Source organism: Convolutriloba macropyga, chromosome 2 (assembly GCF_964194025.1).
Source record: "Convolutriloba macropyga chromosome 2, txConMacr16.3, whole genome shotgun sequence".
Lineage (NCBI taxonomy): Eukaryota > Metazoa > Xenacoelomorpha > Acoela > Convolutidae > Convolutriloba > Convolutriloba macropyga.
Genome location: NC_134469.1, coordinates 35,695,895 through 35,720,185, shown reverse-complemented (window position 1 = coordinate 35,720,185; position 24,291 = coordinate 35,695,895). Strand labels below are relative to the sequence as shown.

Here is a 24,291-nt window from a genome sequence, read left to right as displayed (position 1 = left end):
ACATGTATGATGTATTCTAAAATATTCTACAACCATCCCTCAAAGATCTAACACTTCACTATATGGATACGGACAGTTTCGTATTAAGTTATAGTGAAGGTAAAGTTAGTGATGAGCATATGGACTTAAGTAATCTAGACATACCTATAAAAACTAATAATAAAGTCCCCGGCAAGTTTAAGCACGAGCTGGGAAGTAGGATTATTGAGGAATTTATAGCATTGTCCCCCAAAACATATAGCTTCAAAAATTATCCTAAAAACACTAAAGAAAAAGGAATAAAGAAGCATAATAAAGCTAGGCACATAAATTATTATGATGCATTAATGAATAATACAAAGAGAACAGTAGATGAAAGTAGAATACAAAAAGTTGGCGATAACATGACAACAACAAAAACAAGTAAGATAAGTCTAAACACATTTGATGATAAAAGATTTTATGTAAAAAATATTAAAAGCTATCCTCATGATGAGAATCTATATCTATTCAAAAGAGATTTAATAAAAATGATCCGCCAAGCATCAGTGAAACTGCTTAGCAGATCATTAGATGGAGACAAAGACCTACTGGTTAATAATATTCTAGAACTAACCATTAATGATGATAGAAAGTTAATTGAAGTTGCTATTATATTATATAATGAGCTTTGTTAATTTTTATAACAAAAAATTATAGACCTAATTCATTCATTACATCCATATGGTTGGTAGTTAGTATATTATAAATCATTATCTGAGCCATATATTTTTCCATAATGTCTCCCATGATTGTATTCTTATATAGTGTAGCTCCAGCTATTATATTTTTATTATATTCTAGAAATTTTATTATCTTCCCAGCCCCATCTACATATTTAGAATAAGTTGAAATTATTAAATCATCATGATTTGGTTCCTTAATATGATCAATAAACTCATCTATAGTATTACAACGTCTTGTACAAGCTAAACATCTTTTTAGATTAAGAGAGAAGCTGTTTTCATTATCCATTTTTTACTCTTATTATAATTTTTCAATACATATAAAATGACTAAACTAGATAAACTTATAGAATTAAACAATCTAGAAAAACAAAACAGAAGAAATAGATTAGAAGATAAATTAAAACAACAAGAATATTATGGTGAAATAGAAGAGTTATTTGATCCTCTAACCAAAACTATCAGTGAAACTGCTTCGCAGATAAACGCAAACAATGAACAGAATCTAGCATTAAGTGAACAAACTTTAAGAGCAATAGATTGGCAAAACCAAGAGTTAGATAAACAAACTAAGATGATCGAGCAAGCTGGTTCTCAGGTTAATTAAACTGATTCCAAGATGGGTGAAACTGCTTCGCAGATTGGTGAAACGTTAAAAGGGACCATAAAGCAAACTCAAGATATAGCACCAGTTTATGTTGATACAAAAACAGCCAAACTTCTTCATGACATGGGGGCTCAAACTAATCCTCAATTAAAATTAGAACTCGTAGATTTACCTAGTAGGAGATATAAAATGAATGGTGTTGACATAACTCTAGAGCAGGGTGCATTTTTAGTTAGGGATAATGTAAATGAGTTTTCAGAAGGATTTACTGATTTTCTTACTAAAACAAATGTAACATATGATGATAAGGTTGAGGAAGATGAAAACAAAATTAAAAGGTTTTTCAAGGATATTAGATATGATTTAGGAAAAGGGGATAAGAAAAGCGCTAGATATAGAACAATAAAACGTATAATGGAGGTGAGAGATGATATATTTGGCAGGGGATTAAATGCCAACCCAAATAGTTTAGTAGAAAGATTAGAACTATTAATACTAGAAACAAAAGCTGGTCATGATGGGTTATTTGATGAAATGCTAGATATATCTAAGCAACTATTATCTATGAATACTATTAATCAAAACCAACTAGATAATTTTGTTTTTAATTATGGTAAATAGGTGAAACCATGACTACGTCCATCAGGGAACCTGCTTCGCAGATGACTATGTCCATAAATAAAACGATAGAAAAACAACAACAACTAGATAAAGAAGTATTCAGTCCTCAATTAACAAAGTTTAAAAGACAAAGAATAATACCACTATATAAAGATGAAACATGGTCAGCTGATTTAATTGATAAGTCATCTCTAAGTAAATACAATAATAATTATAAGTTTATATTAACAGTTATAGATATATTCACAAAATATGCATGGGCTATTCCATTAAAGAATAAATCTGGTTTATCTATAACTAATGGTTTTAAAATAGTATTAAGTGAACATCCATAAGGCGTCTCTGAACCTAGAAAACCAGAAACGTTATGGGTAGATAGAGGTAGTGAGTTTTACAATAAAACATTTAAATCTTTACTTAAAGAATATGAAACAAAACTATATTCTACTTATAGTGATTTAAAGGCTGTATTCATAGAGAGATTCAATAGAACATTATTACACATAATAAATAAACCTATGTTCATCAATGGTGATGGTAATTGGGTAAACATATTAAATGATGCTGTTGTAACATATAACAATAACATTCACTCAACAAATAATATGACACCAGTTGATGCTTCTAATAATCCTGATAAAGTTAAATACTATGTTAATTCTACCAAAGCAAGACCAAAATTTAAAGTTGGTGATGTTAGAAATGTATGTTAGAAATGTAGATACACGTAATATCTTCTCTAAAGGTTACACTTCTAATTGGAATAGAGAATTGTTTAAAGTGAATGAAGTTCTAAAAACACATCCACAAACATATAAAATAGAAGATATTAATGGAGAGATAATAGAAGGCAAATATTATGAACAGGAATTAATAAAATCTGAGTTTGATTTTGAATCTAATAATAAGGTTTTGGAATCTTTAAATATATTTCTTAATATAAATAATGACAAGAAATAGATTTAACCAAGCGAAACGTCATATAGGGAATGGAAACAACTTAACACTAAGTAAGGCTCGTGGGTTATTCCTAGAAGATAAGGATGATATTGATATGAAGGATACCTATAAAATTACAAATGTTCATCCCCCTAGAGATGAAAAAGATGTTGTTAATAAAGAGTATTGTGACAATAACTTACTATCCTCTTCTAATAAAATAGACATTTTAAGTAAAAACATAACTGAACTAAGAAAGGGTGACTTTGATAAAGTTACAACTGAAACATTACAACTAAATGAAACACAAGTTAATGAAGAACTAATTAATGAGTTTATTGAATCAACAAATGAAGTCAGAAATACTGTTAAGTTTTGTAATAAATTTGCTGCAGATACTATCTCTAAATATAATCAATTAAAGCAAGAATTTGATAATAATAACTTTAATCAGAATATAACTAACATACACTTAGATGAAATGTTTACTAACGGTCTGAGAGAAATGAAAGAATACAATAAATCTCTTAAAGGTGTTATAGTACAATATATAATTGCTATACTTTTACAAAGTAAGTTACTTGATAATAAAGAGAAAGACAGACTTGAGATGCATTATAGTTTTAATCAAGAAGATATAATGAAAGAAATAGAAAGAATTTTTACTAATGAAAATAAGCAAAGCAATGACCAATCCAACAGCACCGAGTGAGAGATTACTATATCCAGATTTGTCATCAGTATCAGAAAGATTGATAAACGAAAAGATTCAAGCTAATAATAAATTAAACAACAATATTAACATTATAAAAGATATTAGAAATTATTATGAAACTGAAACTAATAACTATAATAAGAAGTTAAGTAGATATAAGAATTATATTAACATAGCTGAGATAACAGAAATAATATTATCATCAATAGCAACAACGGCAACAACAACATCAGTTTCATTAACAGGTATAGGATTAGCTTATTCTATAACAACAGCTTTTGCTACAGCAACTGTTTGGTTCATTATCAAAAACAATTAATACTAAAATTAGAAATAAAATTATAAAGTATTCACAAATGTATATTTTAAGTAAACAGTTTAGTGATAAGTTTAATAAACTATATACTAAATCAATGAATGATAATAAAATAGATAATGATGAGTATAATGAATTTGTTAAGTTATATGAGGATTATAAGAAGAATAAGAAAAACAAGCTGAGTATTTTTTTAGATTAAAGATGTTTTTGCTTAGTAATAACAATGTTTTTAGTAATAATAATATTAGCATTAATATTTATCCGCGAAGCGGTTACACCGATCGATAAATATATAATCATAATCACAAACATAATAAAATCATGGATATAAACATAATCATAAACATAATCATAAACATAAATATAAACATAATCATAATCATAATCAAATAATTATCTTTTCTTTGTACCTAAGTATAACCCTCTACCTTTCTGTACTACTTTTATACCTTCACCAGTATTTGCAAATTTAATTAAATCAGGTGTAGCCGCTAGAGCTGCTTTAGGGTTTCTAGATGCAGCGGCACTTCCTATTTCACTTGCTATTTCTAATGCTCTTACTGGATTGTTAGCTACTTTCTTTCCAAAGTTAACTGTAGCCCTACCAACACTTTTAAAGAAATCTTTAAGTCCTTCTGCTTCTATTGTTGCATCAGATACTGTCATTGATTTATTCCTTCTACATAAAACACAATTACCTTTTAACATCTTAGTTCCTTTTGAAGTAATAGCTCCTCTTATATTAACAGTACCACTATAATGTCTACCTCCAACACAATATGAATTAGTTTTAAACTTATTTAAAAGACTCATTTCTATATATAAAAAATAATGGAAGTTAAAAAGTATAATCCCTTTGTTATTATTAAGCCTAAGCCCAAGGTTAGACCTAAGCCTAAGATTAAGCTTGAAGCTGGAGGCTTGGCTCTAGAGAATAAAAAGAAATTAGACATTATTAATGCTAAAGGTTTTGTTAATACTAATAAGAAATAGTTAGGTATTAACAAGAGTAACAATTAGAGCTGACTAGCTATAAGTATAAGTATAAGTATATGGTTATGTATAAGTATAAGTATATAATTATAACAATAACTATATTATACTATAATTATATTTATCGCTAAGTTATATCTAAAATTATAATTATCGCTAGAGTAAGTTGTATTGGTTGTGGACCTATATGATCACTTTGATATCTAGTATCAAATACATATATTCTATAACTACTCTTGAATGTTCTATGATTTATATATGGTTTTATATTATGTGGTAGCGCATTATAACCTTTATTAAAGCTAACAATCTCTTTAAAAGCCTCATTATAATTATTGGTTCCATAATTAATATTCATTCTATCCTCGGGATAAAACTCACTATCAATCTCACAAAAACATTCAGTAACATTCATTATATGAAATGTACTTGCATCTTGAGTTTGTTCATTAACATTATTATTTTCAAAACCAACTATTATATATTGTGGTCTTTCCATACCAAGATCAAACGAGAAGTTAGTAGCATTGGGTACATTCTTATAAAATGTCTTTCTTTCACAATAGCCAAAGTCTACATTATTCTTTTTACTTAAACCCTTTAGCACAATAAATCTAATATCATTACTAGGATCAATACTAGGCACACACCATGATATATCTCTAATTTCTATATTACTATCATTAGCAACTGCACCAGGATTAGCATTAACTCTATATAGAGCTCTATCATTATTATTTCTTTTTAATAATAGTTTAAATCCTAAACCATATATAATCTTTTCTAAATCATTTACAAAACCAAATAGATCACTCATCTTAACCATCATATACATATGACCTCGTTCTGCAGCAATATGATCATTTTTAAGTTGACTATCTCTATTATCTATATTTCTAACAAAACCACTCTCATATTCATCACCAGTACTATTTAATAACTTATACATCAATAGATTAGGATGACAATGATCTATATATTCAATAGTCCTACCACCAATAGTTTCAAGCTTAATTGAACTGAACAATGCCATCATACCATAATTAACTAATCTGATATTAGCATCATTAGCAAATACACCACCAGCATCATCTGATACAACAAACTCTATCTCTAGATATGAATCACGCAAATTTAAGTGATTCGCTTCTCTATTGAGAATGATATTAAAGTTAGTATTGATTGTATTCATTGTTGCTAGATTATTAGGTTTATATTTTATAATCTTACTTTTATGTATATCATCATTATAACCATAAGTTGTATCCAAATTAAAATCCATTTTTATTAGCCAAAAATTTAACTTTTAATTATAACTAAGACTATAATTATGACTATAACTAAGACTACAATCAAAGCTATAATTATAACTAAAAATGTAATCGAATAATTGAATTTAAAAAATGTCTGATAGTTTAATCATATATGAACTACAAAATATACACGAAGCTTTAACTAAAACTAAAGAAGAGCATACACTTAACTTTAGAATGAAAAAACCAACAAAAAAGTTTAACATTAGTGAACCTATACTTAATCCAACAAAATTAGGTTTAATTAGATTATCTGTTTATAATTCAGTGTTTAATGTGAATAGGAGAAATAATCAATTCTTATATGCTAGTACTGTTATAGAAGATGATGAAGCTTTACCTCGGGCTCTTATCTCTAACCCTAACCTTAACCCTATCTCTACTTCAAGCCCAAACATTACATCTATACTTAATCATAATTATAAAGGAATCCCGTTGCTATATTCAACTATTACACCGGGAGCATATGAGTTAACTGATATAGCAGAATTAATAAAAGAAGAAACTGATGGTAATGTTATAATAGAACCTGACAAGAATACGATGAAATGCTTAATGGAAATAAAACAAGGAGCACTCAGCTTTGATATAGAAAACTCACTAGCCTCATTACTAGGATTTAGAAAAATAATTTATAAAAAAGGTAGATATAAATCTCAGAAAATTATTGATATTATGGGTTTTAGTACTATTAACATTCATTGCAATATTATATCTGGAGCTAAAGATAATGGTAAAGATACAGACATACTATATACTTTAAATCTAATTGAACCACCAGGTTACTTGATAAATATTATACCAACTAATATCTTGTATCAAAATGTAACTAAAGATAGAATAGAATATATAGAATTTCATATTAAAGATGAGCATGGAAGACCTATAGACTTTAATGGTGATGTATTAAGTTTTACTTTACATCTGATTTAGACTTAGACTTAGACTTGGGTTTAGACTTGCGTTTAGACTTTACTTAGACTTAGACTTATACCCATACTTTTATTTATACTTACATTGATACTTATACTTAATTATAAAACTCTCCGATCCCAATTAATTCCTAGTTTACCATTAATATTTTTATTTTTAGTTATATCAATGACAATATAATTATAAGGCTCTTTCCATACCTTATTATATATATTAGCAAAATCATTATAACTAAGTTCAACATTATTAAAGAAATCTTGATATATAGATATGAGCACTTTACCTCTCTGTTCAAATAAAATAAATAGATTACAGTTCTCTCTAACACTCTGCCTATCCAGAGAGAACAGGTTTTGATTAAGATATATCATATTACAGTTATTATGTCTACCTCTACAAAATTATTCATTAATAACTGGTTCTTTGGCTCTAACATCATCAAATATCATTAGTTTCTTTAAGTCTTTGGGTAGTTTATCAGGAGATGGTAAATCTTTTATATCTTTAATAAATTCAACATCTGCTTTTGGGTTTATTCTTTCTATACCATGGTACTGATCACCAGTAGGTCCAATGATGTATAGCTTATCAAAGTATATACTAGCTAGAATTAGTTTTTTCAATAAGAATGTCTTACCACATTCACTAGGACCAGATATTATACATCTAAAGTTATCTGGGAATGCGGCTTCAGTAATTATATCATCATCATTTAACCATGAATATAGATCATCATTTATGTTTACAGATATCGTTGAATTTGCAAACGAGCTTCGCTCATGGTTAACCAAACAACTCTGTTGAACCGCTTCACGGATATTATTAGTAGGACTATGGGACTTCTTCCATGTTTCACCATTACTAATGCTATTACTATTGCTATTAGATTTACTCCTTTGATATTTTTCATCAAATAGATATATGAAATTATCATTATCATTAACATTATTAGCAAAGCTACTTCGTAGATCTTTATCATTATCATTATCATTAACATTATCCTTATCTTTATCACCACCTCTACTACAACTTAAACAAGAACACTCATTATATATTCCTGGATATTTACATTGATTAACTAGAATATTCAAAGCACTTTTAATTCTAAATCCTCTATCAATAAGATAGATCATATATAAACAATAAGCCCCACAATAAGATTCATCATATTGTTGTATTCTCTCATTAGAGCCTAGATCAACATATTCTTCTAAAAATAAAGGTGGAGTTTCTACACAAAAACTATCAAAGTAATACACAGAACCACCTTCTCTTCTTATAACTAAAACCCAATGTGTACCTTCAGTTGGATGTAGATTTACAATAATATTGAAGTTAGGATCCCTGATACTATCTGGAGTTTGATCTCTCATTACAATCTCAATTGGTGTTAGACTTATATCTTTACCTATATCTTTTATTCTGATATCACTCATAGCATTATTATCAATATTAAATTTATTATTGAATTCCTCAAAAGTTAGGATGAGCATTTTTATATAATAAATTTATTAAATCTAAGTCTAATTATAAGTCTAAGTATAAATCTAAATCAAATCTATATTTATTATATAAAAATGGAAACAGGTAGTGCAGTTTTTATTTTTAATATTATAATTGGAATTTGTTATATAATATATGATTCAAGACCAAGTAAATATACAAAACTAGAAGAAACCATTGGTGGATTTATGAATAGGAGTCTAGTTAGATTTGAAAATGAAAAGTCACCATTACATACTATTGTTTATGGTGGAACTGGTACAGGCAAAACATATTTTATAAGACAATATTTAAAGTTATACTCAGTCCAAAACCAAGATCAAGATCAAGATCAAGATCGAGATCAAGTTCAAGATCAAGATCAAGATCAAGTTTAAGATCAAGTTCAAGATCAAGTTCAAGATCTGCGAAGCAGTTTCACTGATCAAGATCAAGATCAAAGGTCCATAGTTATAGTGTGTAAAGATGATAGAGACTGGATAGATCCTGAGTCTAATAAGTTTTATACTGGGTTTAATAAATGTGATATAAATATGATCACAAAAAATAATATTCATAAATTTCAAAATTGTGTAATAGTACTTGATGATATGGGTGATAGGTTAAATAAGGATATAGGTTATTATTTTACTGAAGGTAGATATTATAATATTCAAATGATTGTAATGTGTCATAAACCAGCTCAAATAATTATTACAGCAAGAATGAGTTGCGATACTATTTATTTAACAACTTATAATGGACCTGACCTATTTAAAAACTTTAATGAGATATATAAATGTGAACATGACTTCAATAAAATAATTAGTGAATTAAATAGTAACTATTATAATTGTACAGATGGAATGTCAGATGAACTTCGTTATGGTATAATTAAATATAATAAAAAGGAAAATACTTTTATTATTATTAGTAGTAATGGATCAATGATATATGATTCGAGAGTTGGTTTCCTTGATTTAAAAGCTCTTAGTTTAAAAGACGATTTAGAAAGAGAAGATATAAATAAACTTATAGCATATATGAAACCACTAATGATTAATGCAACAGATAGAAATGTTATTAATCATGATAATTATCAGTTTTATTTTAATAAACTTCTTAATTTAAATAATATTAAAATTCAGAATGATGTTTTAACAAAAGAGATGATTAAGGGAAAGGGTATGAAAATTTTATCAAATATTGGTGGAATTATAGGCACAGGTTTATTTATATTTAATTGTTTTTATCCTGATTCAATATCAAGAAATGCTGGAACTGTAGCAATGGGAGCAAGCACAATGTTGAGTAGAGTAAATACATTAGTTAATGTTGGATATGGAGAAGAGTTGGAAGGTGAAACACGAAGTAGTTATACTGATCAGGGAAGCAGTTTGGTAAACCACGAACAAAGTTTGTTCACTGATCAATGTAATTGTGACTTCGTCAATGAAGAGATGGGAATTTTGAATAGAAAGGGAGGAAGGTTTTTAAACAAACTATATATAAATAATGACGAATTTAGAGAAGAGATTATAAATTTTGTTACAGATAAAAACGAATTAGACCTTGATTTGATTTTAGATAAGAGATGTAAAACTAATACACTCAATACTTTAGGAAATAAATATTTAACAGAGTGTATCACATCTAAAGATAATACTAAAGATTTAATTGAAATCATGGCTAAATTTTACCCTGTGAAGGATTAGGTAAATATTAAAGTTTACCCTATTATAATGCTTTTACAGTGTTTAGAGTGTAACTATAAATGTGGAAACATTGCGGTTTTAAAATATCATTATGAATCATGTCATAAAGATAAAACTGATAAATGTATGTGTGGTAATATAATATTAAGTTGTATTTGTGCTAATGATTTTTCTCCATGGGGTTGTTCTTTAAAAAATGAATCTAATTCTATTTCTAGTTCTAGTTCTAACCCTAGTTCTAATTCTAATTCTAATTCTAGTTCTAACCCTAGTTCTAGTTCTAACCCTAATTCTAACTCTAGTTCTAACCCTAGTTCTGGTTCTGGTTCTAACCCCAGTTCTAGCTCTAGTTCTGGTTCTGGTTCTATCTATGACTATAACTCTAACTCAGATCCTAACCCCAACCCTAATCCTAACCTTATCCCTAACCCTAACCTTATCCCCAACCCTAACCTTAACCCCAGCTCAGAAGTATTAACTAGATGTTGTAATAAGTGTAATTATATAAAACCACTAAATAATTTTGATGAGGGTAAGTATACATGTAGAAGTTGTACTTCAGCTAAGGTTAATTGTCCATATTGTACTTCTGTTGTGAGATATGATGGGATACGGGCTCATGTAAAGAAACAACATCCAGATATAGAATTGTCTAGAGGATTTAGTAGAAATTTAACAGAAAGATCAGCGGAGCTGGTTCCTAGATCTGATTTTACCCAAACTGGGAAAAGTTGTTCATGTAAATACTATAATTTTGTATCATTTCTTATTAATAATGGAATAAATATAGAAAAAATAAAATATAAATTTATTGAAAAGTATACGTAATTTGAAATAAAAAGTATAAAAAAAATAAAAAAATATCAAAAAAGAGGGATTCACTCTTTAAGAGCGAAAAAGAGCGATCTTTTCTACTGGGGATCACTCCGAATAAGAGTGAATCACTCTTTAAGAGTGAAATGTAAATTTTGCTTTGATTTTTTTATTTTTGCTTTATTTTTGGTTCCCATTTTTATCATATTTAGAGCTAATATATAGTAGTGGATAAAACAAGGGATTCAACAAACAGTAAAATTTGGCCCGATTCGACATGCGCGATTAGCGTTAGGAGAAAGGGACAAATTTTACTGGTGGTTGAATCCCTTGTTTTATCCACTACTCACATCGTGTTTTCTAGTCATTTCCAGTCAATCTTCTTTTGTTGGCAAATCTTGCTAACCAGAGCCGTTAGTGTAGTAATATCATCTTCTGCCAATAGTCCTAACCATTACAAACCTCCAAGTAATAGACTATCTGCGTAATTAGATATTGATTCAAGTTTTTCACAACGCAGCTGCTCTGCGAAGCAGCTTGTCTGCTGTTTTATCTGCGAGACAGCTTCTCTGATCAGCGGAACTCATTCAGCTTGTGTTTGAAAGATAAGTAAAAAAAAGCCTTGTAAAGATAGGTACAAACCTGCCGTTACTTTCTTCTAGAATATTCGTCTATCTAGACTGTTCTTAATATAATGCAATTAAGAATAGGACTCTACAATATTCTGACACAATTGAGATTAGAAAGTTTTATCGAAAATTGAATAGTTTTAGAACTTGGTATAAATTGAATCGCTCCTTTTCAATCAATGTGCCATCTTTTAAATTTTTCAATAGGATTAAAAAACAATTAAGTTCACAAACTAAAAATATTTAGACATTTTTGTCTTCAAAATGTTACATGTTGAATTATGCATAAAAATACATTAAATTTGTAAAATGTGTATATTGATGGGAATTGAACCCCAAACCTTCCGTCTGTTTAGCAGTTTAACTTAACTCAATGAAGTAACCACTAGACCAAATTCGACATGGAATGTTGATTTAGAATGTAAGTAAAGGGTAAAATCATGTAAAAATTTTTAGTGTCAACACTGAAACAAAATTCTGGAGCTCTAGGTAGTATTCAACCATCTGACATCTATATGAGGCCAAGATATGTTGGAGAAGACAAAGATGTAACGTTTTAAAGCATTCATAATATTTTTGAACTGTTCTCAACTCTCAAATAATTTTCAGGAGTTCTAAAACGAAATTACTAGAACTTATGCTCTTCTGATTCGTTTTTTTAATTCCACGATAAAACTTTACTCAAAACGATTTGATCAAACGTTTAGAATTACTCGATAACGTGTAAAATAAATTTCTCAAGCTCTGTTAAAATCTGACAATGATTCATGCTTATTTTCATTCAGAAAAATAATTTTATGATAAAACATTTTGTTAAGATTTTGTTTTGAAATATGCGAGGCAAGATGAAATTGTGTGGTTTTTAACGTACAAAGAAGGTAATCTCCCTTAAGTTTAAAATGGTATTCAACATAGCCGACAAGTTGCCGGAATAGCTCCGAAAGAATATACTTGCGTGCCGTATAATAGATAGAAACAGATACAGATCTAAATTGAAAAAAACTGACGCAGCTCAAAAAGCTAGGGAAAAACATTCAGCGACAAATTAAAAAACCATGTTAAAAATCAAATGGTTATCAACATAGCAGACATAATGCCGGAAAAGCTGCGAAAGAATAGACTTGCGTGCCGTATGATGCAGATAGAAACAGATACAGATCTAAATTTAAAAAAAATTGACGCAGCTCAAAAAGCTAGGGAAAAACATTCAGCGACGAATTAATAAAGCCTGGTAAACATAATTCTGCAGAAGCCTCTTAGTAGGGGCCTTCATTGCACATATGAGTTCCTTTGACCTTAAACTAAATCAAATTAAAGTTTAATTTTAAAGTGCAGAAGTCATTTTATTGAGTGAGGTAAGTTACGTATGATCCAATCTAATCACGTAAATAATCTTCAAACCTTAATTAGAGAGAGAGAGAGAGAAATTCCGTCACGCGCGAACTCCGTTAGCGAGAGGAAGAAGTCATTCATTTGACTTTTTTAGCTTTGCTAAGTGAACAAATACAAAACGAAAAAGAACGTCAGACGACGAAACAAAAAACATAACCGAAACAATTCCGGAAACGAATCGCAGTCGAAAATTGATCATATTCACTGTCCTCAAGCAATTTCTACATAACATAATTATTCAAAGCCTTCTTGAACAACAGGAAAATATCATGAGAAAACTGACAGAAACTGATACACTATCTGATAAAAATTGACTTCAGTTTTTAGACTCTGAAAAACTATGGCTTAAATACCCTGTTAAAACAAATAATTTGCAAAAATATTTAAAATTGACAGGCAAGTTCTTAAATTGGTTGGTAAGGAGAAAATCGATGGAATGGAAGGGAGATGACGGACGAAATCGGAAAATAATAATCTCTCAAAGATTTCTCTAAAAAATCTACATGCATTTTCTGAACTAATAATTTGAGAAAAGGTTGATGACATCCTCTCGTACGTTAGACATGCATCCAATAATTAACAGAGAAGTACTAAACAATTCAATAATAAAGGACAAAATTGGAAAAATAAGAAAATTGTATATTTAGTATTCATTGATTATTAACTAACATTAGTTTAAGTAAAAAGTGCTGTGTTTACACTGAAAAGTGCCCTGATACTTCCAAAAAACTAAACAGTAAAAACTTTTTATAGCTCCTTCTGCTAGATCGGTCAATCATGGAAAATACAAGCCAGGAAAATCAAACGACTATTGGAACCGCCAAGATCAAAAGTGTAATTGATTTAATTGTAAAAGTGCAATGCGTAGATTTGAAGAGCCACCTCATAATAACTCAGAGAATGACCCAGAGAATAACTCTTGACTAAGAAAGAACCGAGAACAACTACAGCGAGAAGCGTACGATCAGAAATAATAGACGAAATTCATAAAAAACATCTGAAAAATGGCAAACGTTTGCCAATTTTCATCAACAAAACTTTCTCCAACAAAAATTGAAATTAGATAATAATCAAAATGAAAGACCACCATAACTGCTAAAAGAGCCTGCCTCAACCACAAAACACCGCAAATGCTAGCAAAAAAGAAGCGGAATCCAAAAAAACATAGAGAAGCTTAAAAATAAGGCAAAATGGTAAAAAACTAGCTGAGAATCTGAAAAAGTACATTTTGCTCCACACTTAGTCAAAAATTGCTTCCAAAAAACTTTTCTTTCTCTTTTTTCCTGCTCTTCGATTCAATCAGCCGTTTGACTTAAACCCTTAGTTTTCACATGAAGCATTGACTTTTACCCTGTTTTAAATACACTCCACATTATCGATCAAAAAAAGTACATACATTTACTCAGCGATCATGGCTGAAAAACATTACACAGTCATTCTTCCTTCAAACCGAAAAATGAAAAAATACAGATTTGAGAAATAAAAATAATTAAATAATTGTTTCAAAAAACTTATATTAAAATTATATAAAATAAATAAAAATTGTAATTAAGAAAAAACAAATTTTCATTGATCTTCAAAGACTAACCAAAATCAATTTTTCCTAAGAAAAATTAAATCATTGGATGTGCACAGAAAAGATACTTCTACGATAAAAGACAGCAAATAAAAAACAAAATTGGACAAAAATTGCAAAAGGCGGATTAGAATGTGTACAATTTTATAAAACAAAAACGTCACGTTCAAGAGTTGCTCAAGGCAAGATTTGCCAAACGAACTTTTCCATATACATTGAGATTACGGAAGTCTTCTCAGAGATCCAAAAACGAAAGAAACAAAGGAACAAAATTCAAAAATTAACTATAAAATTGAGGAATATGTGCCCTTTTTACACTTGTAAAGAATTATTAGGCTCTGCAAAATTTTGTGCGATGAACTTGAGAAATTTTAGCAATAATTCAGCATCGATCAAAACTAATTCTATAAAAAAACCACAATACAAGTAAAAAAAGGACGCAAAATGGCTTAAAACGGTTATCTATATAAACCGCTCTCAAAAACATTTTTCAATCAAAAAGCCTTTCACTGAACCCAGCCAATGATCAAAACTTCTTTCGCCTATAAAAAATCCGTTCACCATGACAGATTTTCTCACTTTCTCCCTAAGGTCAAAATGCCGCACGAACAAACCTTTTTCCTGTAAAAAAACAACCGACTAAACGTCGGAAGAATTGCTCTCGAACGACTATTGGGAGCTCTAATCAAAATGCAGCATGCTTCAGTCGGGGGAGGGGGGGATGGGGAGGGAGAGTCTAAATAGGACTAAGCAGTTCAATAGTGGACTTCAAATAACCACATTAGAGGCTAATGTATAGCACTATTATCAAGACTTAAAGTGAAAAATGGCGCCAGTTTAGGCGAACTTTTCATTTGACATTTAGTATTAAATTGCCGCCAAATGAGTTCAGCTTCTTGAAATTGTGACTGAGAGAGAATTTTAAATCACGCAAAATGCAAAAAGTCAAGGGCGTGAAAGTCACTCGAAAAGACAAAACGGTCAAGCAAAAATTTTGCATAAAAATGACACACACGTTTACAATAATTGCTTCTCTACGAGAGCAATTAAAAAGACCGGTAGAAAAGCAATACTCCTCTTCGAGTCGTAAAAAACCAAGAGCACCGCAATATAGCTCCACTCAGCTTACAGCTATAAAATTATTTGACATTTTTGAGGGTAAAATGAGGCGTTGTCAAAGAAAAAAATGTTAAATATAATGTTAAAAATAGGTATAATTTTGAAGGGTAAAAATTTTGAAATTTTGAGTGATTGTGAATATAGGATTTAAGCAGTAAAATAATTTTTCTATTTGAGTCCTGTATTAACCGTTCCTTATTGGCTCGCGAACTTGCGTGCTAATCTAGATTGGGACATGAAGAATACATTCATATATGTTTTACAATAACGCATACACAGTGGAGTAAACAGCCCTCAACCCAATTTAGGGCAATATCAAAATGATTATCGGCCGATATCAAACCACACCATGCAATTATGCGTTTATACAATCTAAGCACACAATACCTTTCAAATTTATTAAATTAGCTGAAACAATAAATACAAGCTTGAATTACCTGAAAATTCTCGATCAGATGCCTGGAAAAGATCGCATTGTGGAAGAAATTGATTGTGATTAATGCAAATAAAGTAAGCATTTCTCTTAATAAAGCTTTTAAAATTGAAGTTTAATGTTTGTTTAAAAAGTCTCTTACATTGATGACCATTCGTGAAAAAACCGATAAAAATCATGCAGAAAATGAAAAATAAGACATTTGCAATACAGGAACTCACCAAGCATGGCTGTCAGTGATCAAATGATCAGTTAAAGCATAGAGCGAGCCGTGGATTGCTCTCTCAAATGAACTTAGTTGCGACCTGGCATAGAAGGGGCGGCTCCGTTCTACATAGTTCTGGTCATAGTTCAACTCTGAAAAAAAAAACAATTTGAGATCATTAAAGGGAGCCACGAACGATAAATCGCATTGTTACCTGTCCCCACAAGTGAATATGTCTCATTGATGCCGTTCTAAATTTAACCGAATATGCCGTTCTAAATTTAACCCATATCAAAACAAACAACTCAAATAGCAGTTTTTACATTGTTAAACTAGACGGTTTGAAAATTTTTCGATTTTAAGGTTTTTGAAAGATTGTTTATATTAAATTCTACATAATTCAGCCAATTATGATTATAACGATAATACGTCAAGTCCAGAAAACCAAAACAAGACGAAATCGGAAAATAATAATCTCTCAAAGATTTCTCTAAAAAATCTACATGCATTTTCTGAACTAATAATTTGAGAAAAGGTTGATGACATCCTCTCGTACGTTAGACATGCATCCAATAATTAACAGAGAAGTACTAAACAATTCAATAATAAAGGACAAAATTGGAAAAATAAGAAAATTGTATATTTAGTATTCATTGATTATTAACTAACATTAGTTTAAGTAAAAAGTGCTGTGTTTACACTGAAAAGTGCCCTGATACTTCCAAAAAACTAAACAGTAAAAACTTTTTATAGCTCCTTCTGCTAGATCGGTCAATCATGGAAAATACAAGCCAGGAAAATCAAACGACTATTGGAACCGCCAAGATCAAAAGTGTAATTGATTTAATTGTAAAAGTGCAATGCGTAGATTTGAAGAGCCACCTCATAATAACTCAGAGAATGACCCAGAGAATAACTCTTGACTAAGAAAGAACCGAGAACAACTACAGCGAGAAGCGTACGATCAGAAATAATAGACGAAATTCATAAAAAACATCTGAAAAATGGCAAACGTTTGCCAATTTTCATCAACAAAACTTTCTCCAACAAAAATTGAAATTAGATAATAATCAAAATGAAAGACCACCATAACTGCTAAAAGAGCCTGCCTCAACCACAAAACACCGCAAATGCTAGCAAAAAAGAAGCGGAATCCAAAAAACATAGAGAAGCTTAAAAATAAGGCAGAATGGTAAAAAACTAGCTGAGAATCTGAAAAAGTACATTTTGCTCCACACTTAGTCAAAAATTGCTTCCAAAAAACTTTTCTTTCTCTTTTTTCCTGCTCTTCGATTCAATCAGCCGTTTGACTTAAACCCTTAGTTTTCACATGAAGCATTGACTTTTACCCTGTTTTAAATACACTCCACATTATCGATCAAAAAAAGTACATACATTTACTCAGCGATCATGGCTGAAAAACATTACACAGTCATTCTTCCTTCAAACCGAAAATGAAAAAATACAGATTTGAGAAATAAAAATAATTAAATAATTGTTTCAAAAAACTTATATTAAAATTATATAAAATAAATAAAAATTGTAATTAAGAAAAAACAAATTTTCATTGATCTTCAAAGACTAACCAAAATCAATTTTTCATAAGAAAAATTAAATCATTGGATGTGCACAGAAAAGATACTTCTACGATAAAAGACAACAAATAAAAAACAAAAAAATTCGTCAAAAATTGCAAAAGGCGGATTAGAATGTGTACAATTTTATAAAACAAAAACGTCACGTTTAAGAGCTGCTCAAGGCAAGATTTGCCAAACGAACTTTTCCATATACATTGAGATTTCGGAAGTCTTCTCAGAGATCCAAAAACGAAAGAAACTAAGGAACAAAATTCAAAAATTAACTATAAAATTGAGGAATGTGTGCCCTTTTTACACTTGTAAAGAATTATTAGGCTCTGCAAAATTTTGTGCGATGAACTTGAGAAATTTTAGCAATAATTCAGCATCGATCAAAACTATTTCTATGAAAAACCACAATACAAGTAAAAAAAAGGACGCAAAATGGCTTAAAACGGTTATCTATATAAACAGCTCTCAAAAACATTTTTCAATCAAAAAGCCTTTCACTGAACCCAGCCAATGATCAAAACTTCTTTCGCCTATAAAAAATCCGTTGACCATGACAGATTTTCTCACTTTCTCTCTAAGGTCAAAATGCCGCACGAACAAACCTACTTCCTGTAAAAAAAACAACCGACTAAACGTCGGAAAAATTGCTCTCGAACGACTAGTGGGAGCTCTAATCAAATTGCAGCATGCTTCAGTCGGGGGGAGGGGGTGAGGGGAGGGAGACTCTAAATAGGACAAAGCAGTTCAATAGTGGGCTTCAAATAACCACATTAGAGGCTAATATATAGCACTATTATCAAGACTTAAAGTGAAAAATAGCACCAGTTTAGGCGCACTTTTCATTTGACATTTAGTATTAAATTGCCGCCAAATGAGTTCAGCTTCTTGAAATTGTGACTGAGAGAATTTTAAATCACGCAAAACGCAAAAAGTTAAGGGCGTGAAAGTCACTCGAAAAGACAAAACGGTCAAGCAAAAATTTTGCATAAAAATGACACACACGTTTACAATAATTGCTTCTCTACGAGAGCAATTAAAAAGACCGGTAGAAAATCAATACTCCTCTTGGAGTCGTAAAAAACCAAGAGCACCGCAATATAGCTCCGGTCAGCTTACAGCTATAAAATTATTTGACATTTTTGAGGGTAAAGTAAGGCGTTGTCAAAGAAAAAAATGTTAAATATAATGTTAAAAATAGGTATAAGTTTAAAGGGTAAAAATTTTGAGTGATTGTGAATATAGGATTTAAGCAGCAAAATAATTTTTCCACTTGAATCCTGTATTTACCGTTCCTTATCGGCTCGCGAACTTGCGTGCTAATCTAGATTGGGACATGAAGAATACATTCATATATGTTTTACAATAACGCATACACAGTGGAGTAAACAGCCCTCAACCCAATTTAGGGCAATATCAAAATGATTTTCGGCCGATATCAAACCACACCATGCAATTATGCGTTTATACAATCTAAGCATACAATACCTTTCAAATTTATTAAATTAGCTGAAACAATAAATACAAGCTTGAATTACCTGAAAATTCTCGATCAGAGGCCTGGAAAAGATCGCATTGTGGAAGAATTTGATTGTGATTAATGCAAATAAAGTAAGCATTTCTCTTAATAAAGCTTTTAAAATTGAAGTTTAATGTTTGTTTAAAAAGTCTCTTACATTGATGACCATTCGTGAAAAAACCGATAAAAATCATGCAGAAAATGAAAAATAAGACATTTGCAATACAGGAACTCACCAAGCATGGCTGTCAGTGATCAAATGATCAGTTAAAGCATAGAGCGAGCCGTGGATTGCTCTCTCAAATGAACTTAGTTGCGACCTGGCATAGAAGGGGCGGCTCCGTTCTACATAGTTCTGGTCATAGTTCAACTCTGAAAAAAAAACAATTTGAGATCATTAAAGGGAGCCACGAACGATAAATCGCATTGTTACCTGTCCCCACAAGTGAATATGTCTCATTGATGCCGTTCTAAATTTAACCGAATATGCCGTTCTAAATTTAACCCATATCAAAACAAACAACTCAAATAGCAGTTTTTACATTGTTAAACTAGACGGTTTGAAAATTTTTCGATTTTAAGGTTTTTGAAAGATTGTTTATATTAAATTCTACATAATTCAGCCAATTATGATTATAACGATAATACGTCAAGTCCAGAAAACCAAAACAAGTGGTTTGAGATCTGACAAAACACAATAGATACACAATTGAAAACTAAACAAAGTTTGGGCGAAATTATCACAACACACAATTCTTTCATTCTGTACAGTTGCTTCCTGACCTTCATTTTTTAAACACTTTCTTATGCATTGCTAGTTTTAAACCTTAGCACAATAGTTCTTTTTAAGCAACAGATTCTGTAACAAAGTTCTAATTGTAAATATCAATAATTGTAAATTACTCCTGTAAATATCCTCCTGTAATATATTCCAATCATGATGATGACTGCAGAAAAGTTTAATAGTTATTAAAAAGCGGATCTTTATTGCGAACTTTATCAAAAATTAGAAGAGAAGGACAATCTCATCGCCGAGCATGTGGTAACCGTGAGTGAATTCCTTAAAAAATCGGCACAGGTAACAACTACTTCAGCTATTATAACACCAAAGATTAACACGAGTGCAAAAAATGACGTTTTTATTCGAAAGTTTGAAACATTAAAGATCGAGGAAAAAACAGAAAATTTTTTAATTGGTAGTAGTATCGTCAAACACCTGGCAAGAGATCGGACATTTCCTCAGGACTGCAGTATACATGCTTACCCAGGCTCGACGACAAAGGAAAAACTGCAATTATTACAGGGTTACGGTCAAAAAAAGATGAAAACAGTCATTTTACAGGATGGGACCAATGGTATTCTAAAACAAAAAAGTGATCATTTAGAAACATTATTCTCAGATTACAAAGATCATGTCTCTGCAATAAAGGAAAAGTTCAGCCCAGAAACATTAGTATTGATGGAAGTGCCTCCCTTAAAAAAATGCCGAAAAACGAACAGACAAACAACAAAATTTACGAATTCAATGAAAAACTGCGAGAGTATATTACACAAGAAAACACTGAAAAAAATCAAAATACTTCCTGTGTGCAACATGTTGAGTCAAATGGCAAATTACAATGCTCTCTTTTACGATGACATACATTTTAACTTTCAGCAGGGAATTCCGTTCATTAAAAATGCAGTTTTAAGTCATTTTCTTTTAACTTCTTGTAATCTTGTTCGTTTACAACCTTTGCAATATTCTCAAAGCGCATACGTTAGTAGGGCTAACACTTACAAACCATGGAGACAAACATATCGTTATACAAATGGATTTTAGCTGCAGTTTCTGCTGTTTTTAAGCTATTTTGCAACGTGTAATGATTTATAATCAGATATAACCAAAAATGGCAGGTATTCGACTCATAGTTATACTATGTGTACTACTCATATCCTCCGATAGTATTTCAGAATGTTTTTTTACAGTTTTCCTTATGCATTTCGAATACCTCCATTCAAAGCAATCTGTAACCTCAAACAATGTGCTTTACCATCCAAATTCAACCTTTCCTTTTTCTTGGTTGTTATATGGTATCTTCTACTAAAAAGTGGTAATATCGAAATAAACCCTGGACCAGTTTTACCATATGCACTTATGATAAAATAAAAGTATTTGATTCCAGAATAAAAATTCTACAACAAAACGCCAGAAGTTTAGCAGGACAACATCTGCTGTTGAAAGAACTCATTCAAGAATATGCGTTTAGTGACACATGGTTGACACAAAATCATCCGGAAGAATTTTGGCATGTAGATAAGCAAAACTTTGACTGTTTTCGAAAAGATCCCATCCAAACAACAAAAACAAAAGGTGGTGGTATTATCATGTACATTCCGAAATCATTAAAACCTCGTCTCCGCGATGATCTCAACTGCTTTCCGGATACAAATTGTGAAAGTTTATGGGTTGAGTTGTGCATACAAAAAAAAAGAAATGCGTTTTGAATTTATCATGCTGTCCTGGAAAAAACTTGTTAAGATGTTTTTGGAAAAATTGGTCCTGGGAATTGATCTTGCTATGGCTGAAGAAAAATCTGTCATAAAAAATTTTTTGACAAAAAAAAACTATTCAGCCATAGCATTCCAAAATTTTATTGAAAATTCAGACTGGAGACACTTTTACGGTGCAGTGACAGGAGATATGATGTTATTAGAATTTCAAAGAATTATTGAAAGAGCATTAGCACTACATGCTCCAATTAAAGCCTGTTATATTAGAACAGATAAACCAAAATTCTTGCTTCAAGAAAAATGGTTATGTGAGGAAACAAAAAGGCAGTTTTCAAGAATTAGCGAAGATGAAACTAAAACGATTTAATCCGTCAAAAAGAAAAACAACTTCTTTCAAGATTTATGGAGTTAAACAGTGAAAAAGCCAGATGGAAATTCATTCAAGATCTTCGTAATAAAGAAAAGACTCAAGCAAGAATTCAATCCTTATTAAACAGTTTTGGTGATAAGATAAAGCCCATGGAAATCGTAAATCTTCTAAATTACAGATTTTCGACTCTAGGAGAGTCCATTGGCTTGCAACAAACTAACAATATTCCTCCTAAAACTGCTCCGAGAAAATGTTTCAATTTCCGATATATAACAACCAAGGAAACAAATGTGCTCATAGATTCATTGAATACAAGTAAACCAGTCGGTCCTTCAAAAATACCAGCTTGGGCAATAAAAGATGCTAACGCAGCGCTAGCGGAACCACTATGTTATCTCATTAATCAATTCATTACAGAAGGAAAATTTCCAGAAGATCTTAAAATAGCTTGTGTAACTCCACTCTTCAAAAAAGTGAATCCCGAAGACCCACTCAATTATAGACCTATTTCTGTCACTTCTGCTTTGTCAAAAATTTTTGAAAAGGCGTTCAGTTCACAAATCACAAGTTTCCTAGAAAGGGAGCAATTATTGTCGGCCAGTCAATTTGGTTATAGAAAACAAATTTCAATAATTGATGCTATCCTGAAATCTACAGAACAAATAAGATTAGATCTCAACAAGAAAAATAATGTTACAGGCGCGTTTTTAGATCTTTCAAAGGCTTTTGATTCTATAAACCACAAAATACTGTTACGGAGACTTGAAAAAAAAAGTTTCGATGAACAAGCTACCAATTTAATAGAGAATTATTTGAGTAAAAGAACGCAAAGAGTTGTTCTGAATGGAATTGAATCGGACTGGATAAATTTGAAGAGGGGAGTTCCACAAGGCACTATTTTAGGACCTCTATTATTCAACATTTACGTCAACGATTTAGCAAAGATTGTTGAAGAGGATTGCACGGTTGTCCAGTACGCAGAGGATACTTTTCTTTTTACATCCGACACTGATGATATATTGGCAAAAACAAAAATTTAACATCTCAAAAATTATTGATTTTTTTGCAAAGTCCCAGTTAGTAGTGAACAAACAAAAAACAGAATATATTGTGTTCAGCACCAGGAAGAGGTTAACAAATACTGTTCTGAATGTTGACAATGAAAGAATAGCAGAATCAAATAGTGTGAAGTATCTTGGCGTAATTATAGACAGCAAACTAAAATTTGATGGAGAAGTGAAAAAGATTCTTCAGAGAATGGCTTGTGGAATAAAAGTTTTGAATACACTAAGTAAAAGTTTACCAGAGAAAACGAAAGTATTATTACCTAATGCAATAGTAATAAGTTATCTACATTATTCCGCGCTAATTCTAATAGGGTTGCAAAAGTCATTACTCACAACTTTAGAAAAACAATTGAATTGGGGAATAAAATCCATTTTTAATAGGAGAAAATACGATCGGTCTACAGATCTCAAACTTCGCAACAAAATAGTACCAGTTTCTTTTCTCTTGAAATATCGTTGCTCAAAATATTTTATTCGCTTACTCAGCAACGATCTTCCAGCATATAAAATTGAACCTCTCTCTACCATGAGAATAAAACAACATGACAGGTCAAAAAAGTAACGTTCGATATAAGAAAGAACCATAAGTTTTTAACTGATTCTTTTATTGCACAAGCCATTCCAATTTATAAAAGTCTGCCTTCTAATATTAGACTGAAAACAACATCGAAAGCTTCCTTAAAAAAAGAACTTAAAGAATATTTTTGGAAAGAATTTTTGAAGGACCCAAAAGTAACAAATATAAAAG

General features: G+C 30.6%; 1 protein-coding gene across 2 annotated transcripts in view; it reads right to left on the bottom strand.

Moving 5' to 3' along the window:
• Positions 1-16,656, bottom strand: part of LOC142335248 (glycerophosphodiester phosphodiesterase 1-like) — a 170,349-nt gene extending 153,693 nt beyond the window's left edge. The window contains exons 1-2 of one of the 2 annotated variants that reach the window (XM_075383665.1): positions 16,525-16,656; positions 16,258-16,278 (exon numbers count right to left, since the gene is read on the bottom strand). In XM_075383665.1, coding sequence (XP_075239780.1) covers positions 16,258-16,278; positions 16,525-16,531 — 28 coding nt within the window. In that variant the 5' untranslated portion in view covers positions 16,532-16,656. The remainder of the gene's footprint in view (positions 1-16,257; positions 16,279-16,524) is intronic. The other variant, XM_075383666.1, reaches the window with a different exon arrangement.
• Positions 16,657-24,291: the final 7,635 nt, after the last annotated feature.